Source organism: Nanorana parkeri, unplaced genomic scaffold (genome assembly GCF_000935625.1).
Source record: "Nanorana parkeri isolate BGI_ZX_2015 unplaced genomic scaffold, ASM93562v1 scaffold95, whole genome shotgun sequence".
NCBI lineage: Eukaryota > Metazoa > Chordata > Amphibia > Anura > Dicroglossidae > Nanorana > Nanorana parkeri.
In genome coordinates, this window is record NW_017306363.1 from 283,003 (window position 1) to 297,063 (window position 14,061).

Consider the following 14,061-nt stretch of genomic DNA (forward strand, 5'->3'; position numbering starts at 1 on the left):
GCCTCTGTCACAGGGGATCAGAGGGAGCTCGGTACACGAGCTCCCTCCGGTCCCCTCTCCGCTGTCAGAATGCGGAAGTGGTGTATATTACATCACTTCCGCATTCTCGTGTCACTCTCCAGCTTCAGATGCTGGAGAGAAGCTGATGAAGCAGATCTGTGCTTCATCAGCTTCTTCAGGGGGGTCCTAGGTGACATTAGGGGTCTTGGAGACCCCTGATGTCTCCATAAAGAGGACCTGTCACATATTTTGCTATCACATAAGGGGGTTTTCTAACCCCCTATGTGATAGCAATAAAGTTTCCCCCCCAAAAATGTAAAGTTACAAATAAAAAAGAATTACATTTTTTTTAAAGTCCCCCCATACATACACGCATGCAAACAGGCATCGGGTGCGCATACGTGTGAAAACGACGATTTTGCCCATTACGCCGCACATGTTACATATCATCGCGAACGTCGGAATGAGAGCAATAATTGTAGGGCTATCAATCACTGATAACACTAAACTGATGAGCGGTAAAAGCTTTTAAAGCGTCACCTATGGTCAATTTTGGGCATGGTATTTTTTTGCGATTTTTCGGGTGTGCGCAATTTTAAAGCATGACATGTTTGGTGTCTATTTACCCGAAGTACATTTTACCAAAAATATGGGTGATAAATGGGTGTTGTTACTGGGGGTGTGGCCACGAAAGGGTGTGGTCACTGAGGGGTGTGGTCACTGAGGGGTGTGGTCACTGAGGGGCGCTGTAAAGCTTTCTCGCACAGGGCGCCTAAAGGCCTAAGTCCGGCCCTGACTGTGTTAATTAGCTTTGGAGTGTTTTCCAGGTCGAGGGCTGTGGCAAAGTCCCAGCAATATTACACTGTCTCTAAAGACAATAGTTATAACCCTGTCTCTAAAGGCCGAGCACTGGGAGCTACCTCAAGACTAGGACCATTGGACACCATGTAATTCCCAGTTTCCTTGGTTTAACGGGAAAAGAGACTTTCTGGAAGGTCTATCATTGCACATGGAAGTTATACTTTGCTTGGTGTAAGAGCAATTGTAATTTTCATTCCCAGAAAGTTTTCTGTGAGACCAATCCTGGATTTTCTGCAATCAGGCCTGGATCAAAGTTCTAGATTTCTGCCCTGGTGGTGTTGTTCCAAAGACTGCTAGATTTCCATTCCTTAAGTAAGACATTCATACAGGTTATCTCTACGGCTGCAGCTAACAATTTTTTGCATGTAGTTAGCTGCTTATTAAAGGAGAACTATAGGGTCAGGGCTTCCCCATACTTCTCCTAAGGGTAACAGGAGGACACAAACTAGCATCCTCCCATCACCCTAAGCTCAGTATACCGTGAGCTACAGCTTGCGGTATACTGAGACGCCGTAGCCGAGGCGGATCCCAACATTACTGTCGAGATCCACCCAGTTTTTCCCGTTGTCATTACTTCTTCAAGACAAGTGTCAGATCTGGTGGCCTTATCTTGTAAAGTATGCTTGGCCATTTAGGCCTGCAGGCTTATAGATCTGGTTCCACCCTTTACTGTCAGTACATACCAGGGGCTGACTGGCAACTTTTAGCCCAGGGGGCAAGTACAACCCAGAGGCCCATGGTGCAGCAACTTGGCCCCCTCCCCGATTCTTTAACAAAAATTAAAGAATCATAATAAAAAATAAAGAAGCATAAAAAATGAAAAAACAAAACAATTTTTTTTAAGTCCCTGCCCTCAGCATACACACGCAGATATGCGTCGTGTGCGCCTATGTGCGAAAACGACTATTGTGCCACACATGTTACATATCGCCGCAAACGTCGGAGAGCAATAATTTTAGGGCCATTCATCACGGATAACACTAAACTGATGAGCATAAGAAAGTGTTTTAAGCGTCGCCTATGGGCGTTTTTTGCGATTTTGCGGTCACACGCAATTTTAAGACTTGACATGTTTGGTGTCTATTTACCCGACGTGATCCCGACTTTTATGTTTTACCAGAAATATGGGTAAGAATAAATGTTTTATAACATAACGTAGATAAACCTTGTTTTTGTTTTTTTTACATTTATGGTACTTTTTTCATTATATAGTAAAAAATAACCCCCCTCCAGTGGTGATAATATACCTCCAAAAGAAAGCTCTATCTGTCCCCAAAAAATGTTAACATAAATTGCAAGGCTATAGTCCGGTTATGCTGACTGGTGAAATTTTTGACTGACTGGTGAGACACCATCAACTTTTTCAAGCCCTGGCTATAGAGGACTACAATTCCCAGCAATACCATTATACAGCAATGCAGAACAGCATCAGCTATACAGGACTACAAATCCCAGCAATACAAAATAATATGAAGCAACATACTCTGTTGCTCTGGGTTCTCCGCCTGATGTCTCCAGGCTCTCAGGAGGGTTGTGCGGGCTCTCACCAGGGGTCCAGAGAGTTTCAGGGGTGCGTGTGTGTGCAGCAGAGGTGGCTCCCTAATTAGGCTCTCAGGTGGCCAATGCGGACTGTCAGGTGGTCAGTGCGGGCTCTCTGCTGGTCAGTGTGGGATCTGTGGTGGCCAGTGGGGGCTCCCTAATAATTAGTGGTGGCTCTGTGGTAGCTCCCTGGTGGGTAGTGGGGGCTCCACTGTGGCCAGTGGGGGCTCCCTGGTGGTTAGTGGGGGCTCCGTGGTTGCCCGTGGAGTCTCCCTGGTGTTTAGTGAGGGATCCCTCGTGGTTAGTGGGAGATCCCTGGTGTAGAGTGACCATTCATCTAGGAGCTGCAGCTAACAATTATTTTCAAAATCGATTAGTTAGCCATGCTTCATCAGCTTCTTCAGGGGGGTCCTAGGTGACATTAGGGGTCTTGGAGACCCCTGATGTCTCCATAAAGAGGACCTGTCACATATTTTGCTATCACATAAGGGGGTTTTCTAACCCCCTATGTGATAGCAATAAAGTTTCCCCCCCAAAAATGTAAAGTTACAAATAAAAAAGAATTACATTTTTTTTAAAGTCCCCCCATACATACACGCATGCAAACAGGCATCGGGTGCGCATACGTGTGAAAACGACGATTTTGCCCATTACGCCGCACATGTTACATATCATCGCGAACGTCGGAATGAGAGCAATAATTGTAGGGCTATCAATCACTGATAACACTAAACTGATGAGCGGTAAAAGCTTTTAAAGCGTCACCTATGGTCAATTTTGGGCATGGTATTTTTTTGCGATTTTTCGGGTGTGCGCAATTTTAAAGCATGACATGTTTGGTGTCTATTTACCCGAAGTACATTTTACCAAAAATATGGGTGATAAATGGGTGTTGTTACTGGGGGTGTGGCCACGAAAGGGTGTGGTCACTGAGGGGTGTGGTCACTGAGGGGTGTGGTCACTGAGGGGCGCTGTAAAGCTTTCTCGCACAGGGCGCCTAAAGGCCTAAGTCCGGCCCTGACTGTGTTAATTAGCTTTGGAGTGTTTTCCAGGTCGAGGGCTGTGGCAAAGTCCCAGCAATATTACACTGTCTCTAAAGACAATAGTTATAACCCTGTCTCTAAAGGCCGAGCACTGGGAGCTACCTCAAGACTAGGACCATTGGACACCATGTAATTCCCAGTTTCCTTGGTTTAACGGGAAAAGAGACTTTCTGGAAGGTCTATCATTGCACATGGAAGTTATACTTTGCTTGGTGTAAGAGCAATTGTAATTTTCATTCCCAGAAAGTTTTCTGTGAGACCAATCCTGGATTTTCTGCAATCAGGCCTGGATCAAAGTTCTAGATTTCTGCCCTGGTGGTGTTGTTCCAAAGACTGCTAGATTTCCATTCCTTAAGTAAGACATTCATACAGGTTATCTCTACGGCTGCAGCTAACAATTTTTTGCATGTAGTTAGCTGCTTATTAAAGGAGAACTATAGGGTCAGGGCTTCCCCATACTTCTCCTAAGGGTAACAGGAGGACACAAACTAGCATCCTCCCATCACCCTAAGCTCAGTATACCGTGAGCTACAGCTTGCGGTATACTGAGACGCCGTAGCCGAGGCGGATCCCAACATTACTGTCGAGATCCACCCAGTTTTTCCCGTTGTCATTACTTCTTCAAGACAAGTGTCAGATCTGGTGGCCTTATCTTGTAAAGTATGCTTGGCCATTTAGGCCTGCAGGCTTATAGATCTGGTTCCACCCTTTACTGTCAGTACATACCAGGGGCTGACTGGCAACTTTTAGCCCAGGGGGCAAGTACAACCCAGAGGCCCATGGTGCAGCAACTTGGCCCCCTCCCCGATTCTTTAACAAAAATTAAAGAATCATAATAAAAAATAAAGAAGCATAAAAAATGAAAAAACAAAACAATTTTTTTTAAGTCCCTGCCCTCAGCATACACACGCAGATATGCGTCGTGTGCGCCTATGTGCGAAAACGACTATTGTGCCACACATGTTACATATCGCCGCAAACGTCGGAGAGCAATAATTTTAGGGCCATTCATCACGGATAACACTAAACTGATGAGCATAAGAAAGTGTTTTAAGCGTCGCCTATGGGCGTTTTTTGCGATTTTGCGGTCACACGCAATTTTAAGACTTGACATGTTTGGTGTCTATTTACCCGACGTGATCCCGACTTTTATGTTTTACCAGAAATATGGGTAAGAATAAATGTTTTATAACATAACGTAGATAAACCTTGTTTTTGTTTTTTTTACATTTATGGTACTTTTTTCATTATATAGTAAAAAATAACCCCCCTCCAGTGGTGATAATATACCTCCAAAAGAAAGCTCTATCTGTCCCCAAAAAATGTTAACATAAATTGCAAGGCTATAGTCCGGTTATGCTGACTGGTGAAATTTTTGACTGACTGGTGAGACACCATCAACTTTTTCAAGCCCTGGCTATAGAGGACTACAATTCCCAGCAATACCATTATACAGCAATGCAGAACAGCATCAGCTATACAGGACTACAAATCCCAGCAATACAAAATAATATGAAGCAACATACTCTGTTGCTCTGGGTTCTCCGCCTGATGTCTCCAGGCTCTCAGGAGGGTTGTGCGGGCTCTCACCAGGGGTCCAGAGAGTTTCACAGGTGCATGTGGGTGCAGCAGAGGTGGCTCCCTAATTAGGCTCTCAGGTGGCCAATGCGGACTGTCAGGTGGTCAGTGCGGGCTCTCTGCTGGTCAGTGTGGGATCTGTGGTGGCCAGGGGGGGCTCGCTAATAATTAGTGGTGGCTCTGTGGTAGTTCCCTGGTGGGTAGTGGGGGCTCCACTGTGGCCAGTGGGGGCTCCCTGGTGGTTAGTGGGGGCTCCGTGGTTGCCAGTGGAGGCTCCCTGGTGTTTAGTGAGGGATCCCTCGTGGTTAGTGGGAGATCCCTGGTGTAGAGTGACCATTCATCTAGGAGCTGCAGCTAACAATTATTTTCAAAATCGATTAGTTAGCCGATTATTACGTTCAATTAACCGGTTAACCAGGATAAAAACAAATGGCTCCAGTGATGGACTACTAGTTTGTATTGAGATTGTAGTCCATCACAGGAGCAAGCATGGAGCGGTGGAAACAAGAAAAAAAAAAGTGTGGTGTGCAATATAGTTAAATGGAAAGTGTAAAATTATACAGCAATCAATGCAAAATGGCACCGGCTATAGAGGACTACAAATCCCAGCAATACATTTTACAGCACAATGCAGAATACCAACAGCTATAGAGGACTACAAAGCCCAGCAATAGCACATTATAGCTGGTGGTATTCTGCATTGCGCTGTATAATGTATTGCTGGGTTTTGTTGTACTCCTCTATAGCTGGTGGAATTCCGCATTGCGCTGTGTAATGTATTATTGCTGGGATTTGTAGTCCTCTATACAGCGCAATGCACAATACCACCAGCTATATAGGAGTACAACAAATCCCAGCAATACATTATACATACATTGTATAATGTATTGCTGGGATTTGTAGTCCTGATGGTATAATATACAGCACAATGTAACATCAGCTATAGAGGACTACCTGGTCCTCTGCATCTTCTGATACCAGCTTTGTTTATAAGGTCCTTCAGGCTCTTTGAGGCTCTAAAGAGAATGTGATTTTTTATACAAAATCTATACCTCTTTTCTAAGGCATGTAGGGATTAGGAAGGGTCATACCAGACTGGAACTGTTTGTTTTTTTTGTTTGTTTGGTTTTTTTTGCTAGTGTCCAAATCCTTCTGTAGGCAGCAGTATAACCCAACAGTTATTGAATGCCCGTGTCCCTCAATGAATGAATGACAAGAAATAGAGTTTACAGTATAAGCAAAAATCCCATTGTTTTCTGCCTCTGATTGCTGTTAGCCCCTCCCCCCCTCCCCTCTTCCAAAAAGACAAACCATTAGTTGTCTCCCCCTCCCTGCTCCATAAGCACCAACAGGCACATTTGTTTAATAGAAAAGTTTACCGTTAGGTGGCAATCTTTTGTTATCAAGATGATTCAGTGGCTATATTGTTTGTGAAGGTCCAGCCACATTTAGACATCTGCAGGCAGGTTAATTGTTTCATTTTACAATGATTCTTCTGCTACATCGAATTTCATTTTTCGAGAAACACTTTGAAAAATTTACATTTACAGCAAGGTAAAGGTTCCTTATTTTACTTAATTGTATTACTTCCCAGAGTCCCAAGAACGAGGAGATGAGCTGTCAGATTCTGGGCTTGATATCCTGAGACAAGCTGCTGCATATTCTAAGGTAAATTTCATAAAATGTAGCAATGTAATGAGTAAAGAAAAATGCCATTTAAAACCAGACATGCATCAGAACTTGGGATATTTATTTGCTTTTATTGCACTGTTTGCACAACCAGTTGAGCTTAAAATGCCAGGTATTTTACTGCCATGTTGACATCTACAATAATTCAGAAAGAACATGTAACAGATTTTGGATAGAATTACCTATATACTGTAATGGCTCTTGACATTTCTAACAAAGATAACATTTTTGTGTGTCTTCAAAAAGCAGTGGTGGTAAAAACTCCCTATGGCACTGCTGTCTGTGTAGAGGCCATATTTTTGAATAATATAATCCTCTATATGTGTACCAAGTTTAAGAAATATAATCATAATTGTCGAAGTAATCCTGTTGCTATTTTTAAAAACTGAAACCAGTAGCTCCCTGCGAAGCAAACCATTAATGTGGATTTTAAAAACCACCTGTTTAAACTCCACTGTGCTGAAGAGAGAAGCTTGCTAAAAATATTCAGCATCTGGCACACTTCCTGGTATTGCAAATTCCTGGTATCCTACTGCACTCTTTGATTCCTCCTACCACTACAGGTGGATAGGGATATGGAGTGCAGTGAAGGCATATTGGCATTTGATCTAGGAGATATGTTGCCTGCACACCATTCTGCTTCGGAGTGTCATCTTTATTTGTATTGCTTTAGCATGACAATGTGAATGCAATGTTTCGGAGCCTGACTGGGCCACTTCATCAGGCAAAGTGTTTGACGAAGGAGTCCTGTGAGGCTCCGAAACATTGCATTCACATGTCATGCTAAAGGAATACGAATAAAGATGACATTCTGAAGCAGAATGGTCTGCGGACAACATATCTCCTAGATTGTATACTGTAGTGCCATCCACCAGTTGTTCCAGCAACCATTGGATTCTAGGGCATAATGGTACGGTGTGCGAAGGGGATATTACAAAGACATATTTTGGCATTTGACACTCTTAGACGTGCCAAGTGTAGAAGATCTTTCGGCAAGATTCTTTCTCTACACTGTTCGGAAGTTTCAAAAATTACATTCACTTTAATCAAGCTATTACCAAGTAAACTATAGGAATTGCATAAGATACATTTACCTGTAGTATGTTTTGGTGTATTAAATAGTGACACTTCATGAATGTATATACTGTGTCATCCTTCAAGAAGTACTCCTCAAAGCTGATTACTGCTTAAGGCGGTATGTGCTGGAAATGCACCAGCGAACTGTTGGCATTCCCCACTGCCTCTGATTTTCTGGCCTTTGCCTGTTCTGCATTATTTGAACTGAAGTAGTTGGTTCTGTAGACATCTAAAGGGACTGCTGCTGCAAATCGAAAATACCACTGGGAATTGAAGCCTGCAGGCTTTCTCTGTAGCATTTCCTGCTAAGCATATAACAGAAGTAATTGTAGCTTAGGAATTATGCTCACCTCCCAAAATGCTGCTAGAGTTTTCTATTAAGTCTATAAAGATTTAACACTGGGTACTGCATAAAACAAAGACTTACCTCTTTTGCGTTTACCAACACTGACTAGACCCTTTTTAGGTCTCAGAAACAAAGATTTAATCAAACGTACATGCATGTGGGTCTTTCAACAAAGTTAATTATATGCAGTTCTATTTACTTAGAGGAAATTAACATTATTGTACAGCATATGATGTAACATAGTAACATAGTGAATATATTGGGTCTTTTCATTGTCTGGCTTTATTTGTAGAGCAAATACATTTGTATACATTTTGTGTAAGCATACCATTCATTGTGACTGTGCTAGTAGTGTGGAGAAGATGTTTCTATTGATCTTTCCCAGACCACACTGCAGACAAATATGGAGTAATCAATCAAAGGCTGGAATGCCATTATTTCCTTTTCAAGTATATTTGTTAACAGATCTGTTTTTTTTTCCAGGTATCCCAAAGAAGCACCCGATTAGGTAAAGCATACCATAAGAAACTTTAAAATGTTAATTTCTTTCTATATTCATGATAAAAAACATCAAATCAATGCCTATTCCAACAATGACCTATTGCTAAATATTTTTATCCATAAGATTTTCTTTGCAAGTAAAAAGATGAACCAGTTATTTGCTACATTTGCGAACAATGTTATATTATAACACAATTTCCAGCAAGTTAGAAAATGCTACTAGTAATACTGTATATTTCTCTGAATTTCTTTTCAACTATACGGTTGTCAGACATAAATGTTGTTTCCATTTTGATATACTGTATATCTATTTGTAAGATACTTTCATCTTGCCCATTAAGGGAAAACTAACAGTGTTTGTGTAAAGCCAACCCCCCCAACCACCTCTTCAGCACTCTTTCACTGCTCCTACCTCTGTTGTAGCTGCCACCAAAATACCTATGGTCAGCCAGTATCAGAGCTCAAATTGAGTGGTAACATCACTCTTTCCAACTTTTGACAGTACTTGGGTCAAGTGATTGATTGCTAGGCTCAAGCATGACATCTTGGAGAAAAGGTAAATATAAGACAGTGTGGGTGCTCTCCACAATCTGTCACTTTGCCCAAAATGGCCAAAGTGACAGTATCTCTTTAAATACAACACAATTTTTCTTAAAAAGCCACTGTTGCCAAAATATTGTATTCTGATAATGATGATGTGGGTTTTACATGTAATGATAGTATACAGTATATTCATTTTATTTTAACCACTTGAACTCCAGCAACTGTATACCTTGAATGCACTTGAGTGTATGTGTGTGCCAGTAAGAATGTAGTAGAAACATTAGGTTGAACAATCCTTCAGTGTCAGGGGCTGGATGTGATACATATATAATAATAGGCTGGAGAAAGTGTGGAGTTGCTATAAGAAATGAATAAATAAAAACAAGACATTCCTTTAAAGCAAATAATTAATTACCAGTCAACCAGAGACAAGCTTGCTGAAAGCTCTTCAAAATACAACGAATGTCTGGATGTCAGGTGCCTTGTGCCTCTGTGGTTCCTTATACCAGTCCCTATGCCAGTATTGTTTCCTGTAATGGAGATCAGGCAACCCAGAAGTGCTGGATGCAGAACATTTTTTTTATCAGAGAGGGAGTCTTTTATTTAAGTATACTAAAATAACTTCATAGTCTCTTTAAGAGCAGGTTCTTGCAGTATGCCCATCCCCATTTCATTGGGGTATGGAAACAGTTGTAACCAGGGTTGGCCATGTTTTTAGAAATCACAAGATGTTTATAAACAAGGGCGTACTAAGCGTACTATTGATGTAAGTGACACCAATGAAAGTTGACAGGCACAGCTGGCTCATATACTATTAGTTATGGACCACCACTATTGAAATGGAAACAGCCATATTTTTATCCGTATTACAAGATTAAAGCTTCCGCCCCCTCTTTTTCTTTTTCAGCACCTGCAATTTCCCGGCTCATGTCTAGAATGAAGCAATAAAAGTAAAGTCTCTGGGGTAAAAAACAAGAAGCAGCCATTGCCATACGTGTCTCTTTGTTTTTAAAAAAGAAGAACCACATTGTGTTACAGTACATTGACTTTGTAAAGTAACTTGATTTTTTTGTTTTGTTTTGTTTAAAACATTTCAAATCTAGCCAAAATCTCTCAACAGTTATCCTTGCTCCAGGGCTTGTGTGCTAGATACACATGGTGGTGATCTAAGAAAACATGCTTGTTAGCAATAAAGTGTTTGTTTCTTGGGGTGACATGTATCTCATGTTCTATAGCCAAGAAATCTTAAAAGAACAGTACCTCTTAAAGTGAAGAATGTTGCTTGTGTCATTTTGCTAAGCCGGATATATATGTGAAATAACAGACATATGCTTTGGAATTTTAATGATTTCCTTTCTTCGCATAGCAGGACTCATGTATTTGTTTACATTAGCCTTGGCTATGTGACCACCATTTTGTGCTAGTCAGTACACTTAAAGGCAGCCAGTAAAAAGGTCAAGATCAACATTTTTATTTGTTTAAAGGGAGGAGTAAATATATAGAAATATTAACAATTCAAAGCAAAAATTATACAGTCTGTAAATAAACGTGTGTAAATGTTCCTTTCTTTTAAATAGAGTCAGCCAACAAGATAGCTATCACAGTGTGTGTGTGTGAAAATGGCATTTAAAGGAGAACCAAGGGCTGTACCTTTGTTAACATTTTTAGTTTCCTAACGATACAGGAGTACATTTTGCAATGTACTCCTGTAATCAAAAATCCACCATAAGCTTGTAATTCATTGCAATATACTGTGGACCGGGCTAAGCTCAGAGCTCCATCCCTCCCCTTCCCCTCCACGTTGCTGTCTCCAGACATGCATATCGGCAATACCACAGGCAGTTCAGCTCTCCTAAACTGCGTTGCTGCACTTTCTTCACAGTTTTTTCAGAGCTGTATATAAGAAAAGACAAATTAATACATTGCACTTACTTTCAGCTTTCGTTTTGCACAGGTAATTCATGGGCATCTCCTTTAAGTATCTGGAAACCTACCCCTCCCGCCTTGCTAGGAAAGTATACAAAATGTATATTTTAATACATGATGATGTGATCAGCAATAGCACAGTGATAAAAGTTCTTCATTAATTATCTTGAACTTTTTTTTGCATCTTTTAATACATAAGCTTCTTTTCCTTTGTAGCCTTTCCTTGCTTTTGAATTTTGTGTTTATATATATTGACAAGCATTCATTTTTATTGTTTGGGATTAAGACACACTTTAAACTTTAGCAGAACTCTGTGCAGAGAAAATAGTGGTGGCTTTCACATCTAGGCAACGGAAATAAACAATGCTGCTTAAACCAATTTTTGAAAGCTAAAAATAGCAAGTAAATGTTGGTAGTATAGTTAGTTGAGTAAAGACCTCTAAGTTACTTGAAGTTTAAAAACTCTTTTAAGCTATTCAAATTACTATTGTAATAGTTCAGTTCCATTGATGACAGACTGCACAGAATTTGTTAAGCCATTAAGTAGAGAGATGCTAACAATAGAATTAAAGCTGAACTCCAGGGTCCCTTAAAAAGCACATCTGATGAGTCACATAATGCAGCTCTAAAATTCAAAAAATATTTATTTCTGGGATTGTATTGCAAAGAGGCACAGAGCTGCTGCTTTTGATGTCATAGAAATTTCCTGGACTACTTGTCCCAACATCCTTGCAGCTATCTAGTCATGTGGGTTTACATGTTCATTTCCTTGTGGAATTATGAACAGCAACAATGCCCATTATACATGTAACTACCAAGACTCCTTAAATCAATCAAATACATAGGCAAATGTTTTAATGGGTGGGACAATCATAGTAATCTGGTTTGGCTCTACCCACCAGTAACTTGGAATGTATGACCAAAAATAAGCTGCTCCACACAGGCAACAATGGGGAGGATAGCAGAGCAGAATGTAAAAGGTCATGAGGGTAGCAGGGTACAATCCACACCACCAGAAAAACAGGGCAATTTCAGCTCCATGTTTTTGATTTAAAGTAAAAGTATACTTATGCAAAAAGATACACTAACCCTCCCCTTACTGGACCTCCAGGCTAAACTATCCTATAAAGTCTTCACCCAGCTGCTTACGTAGCTCAGGAGGACAGCTGTAGCCTTTTTCAATGTCTATATCCTCTAGCCAAAATCTTATTCACTTATTTTCCAACTGCACTGTGAGCATTAATAGATTTGTATAGAGCCTTCCCCCAAGCATCTCCAGTTTCTCTCAGTAGATGGCCTGATCCAAGACGAGATCTTACTGTGTTGGCATTGCCAGCACCAATTAGGTTTTTGCCCAAAGGATGTAAAAATCAGAGCAAAGTGTGGCCGTTCTGAGATAAGCAGCTGATTTTGGGAGCTTGATAAAATAGTTTTAACTTAAGAGTCCTTTAAAGATAATACAGCATTTTATCAAGTGAACTTCATCTGTCATCATTACATGGAATTTTAATTGGCGGGTTTTCTATTTTTATGTGGATTTCAGCTTAAAATTTTAAGGTATTTCAAACATACTTTGCCAATTACACACATCTGTGGTACGTATTGGGAATGTTTTAGATTCAGGCTGAAAATAGAATATATTTAGATTTACACAAACATTTTTCACTTCCTAAAACTATGGCTATGGCAATACGAACAATTTTGTATTGTTTTTTTTAATTGTCTGTTCTTTCTGTATAATTATATATTGTATATGTACGTTTTCTGAGCCATTTCATTGCTTGTATTAGAGCTGTTTCTATATAGTCATCATGATTGTGTGTTCCCCTTGACTTTCTTGAATTTTGAGTTACAAGTATGTGAAAACTAATGGCATAATAAAGTATCCATCACAACCATCTGTCACAAAATACTGAAAATAAACACATTTAAAACATTTTTGTATCTCTCCATGGATTGCATTTCAACAAAATTGGTATATAAAATGGATAATAAATTGGGAACAATATGGAATTTGTGAGGCCGGAGGGGGTGCTTAGGCCAGAAATATTTCATTCAGGATTTATTGCTAGGCAGAGCAATTCCTCCATAAGATGAAGTGATAATCTTGTCTCACTATTCCTTGCACCGAGTAGTTACTGTAAGGGCCTTTTGATTTTGTTAACTACTATTATTGCAGAATATTACCTAGTACATTGGAATGTTTCATTATTCAGGTTCAGAGATGTCTAAATCCTAGGAAATTATTACTTTTTCTATGAAAAAATGCTCAAGAGTATGGATGCTAACATTAAAATTAGGTTTGGTAATAGTTGACATTAATCTCAAATATTAAGACTAGCCTGTAATTAAAGAAAAATGGGTAGTGACATTCCTGACTTCCTAAAAGTTCTATTTCAGTGGTAGTTATTTTGACCTACTAGCTTGAGTATTTTTAGTCACTAACACGTAATAGGTATGGAGATCAGGTGAAAGGGGATTTCAGAGACTAAAGGGGTGATTTACTAACCTAAACACATGCACCCACTAGGTGCGTGTGATTTTCACACAGCAAAACGTATTTATCAACCAAAAAGTCTCTAAAAGCATATTTCCACTAATGCCATATATGGAAAAATCATGCACATGATGCATATATAATGCTGCTTCACAGTTTAGACAAAAATGGTTAGCTCATGCATTTACATTCCTGCATTCATCAACGCAAGCAACACAACATAGAGCTAATTTACACAACATCACCTTGCAATTCATGCAGGGCTTTGCACAACACACCTGCTGGGTGTGTACACACTACAAAGGTGTTTAGATTCCACCCATAGATCATGCTGGGAGGGAACACACTACAGAGGTGTATACATGTTCGTGGTGTGTTTATAAGGTTTGTAAATCAACCCCTAAGAGTCGCTGACAAAAGAGGTTACATGTAAGACCGGGACCAGCAAGTGTATACAAGTG

General features: G+C 40.2%; 1 protein-coding gene across 1 annotated transcript in view; it reads left to right on the forward strand.

Moving 5' to 3' along the window:
* Positions 1-10,530, forward strand: part of TGFBI (transforming growth factor beta induced) — a 59,720-nt gene extending 49,190 nt beyond the window's left edge. The window contains exons 15-17 of the mRNA XM_018552685.1: positions 6,616-6,689; positions 8,617-8,641; positions 10,085-10,530. Coding sequence (XP_018408187.1) covers positions 6,616-6,689; positions 8,617-8,641; positions 10,085-10,125 — 140 coding nt within the window. The 3' untranslated portion in view covers positions 10,126-10,530. The remainder of the gene's footprint in view (positions 1-6,615; positions 6,690-8,616; positions 8,642-10,084) is intronic.
* The last annotated feature ends 3,531 nt before the right edge of the window (positions 10,531-14,061 follow it).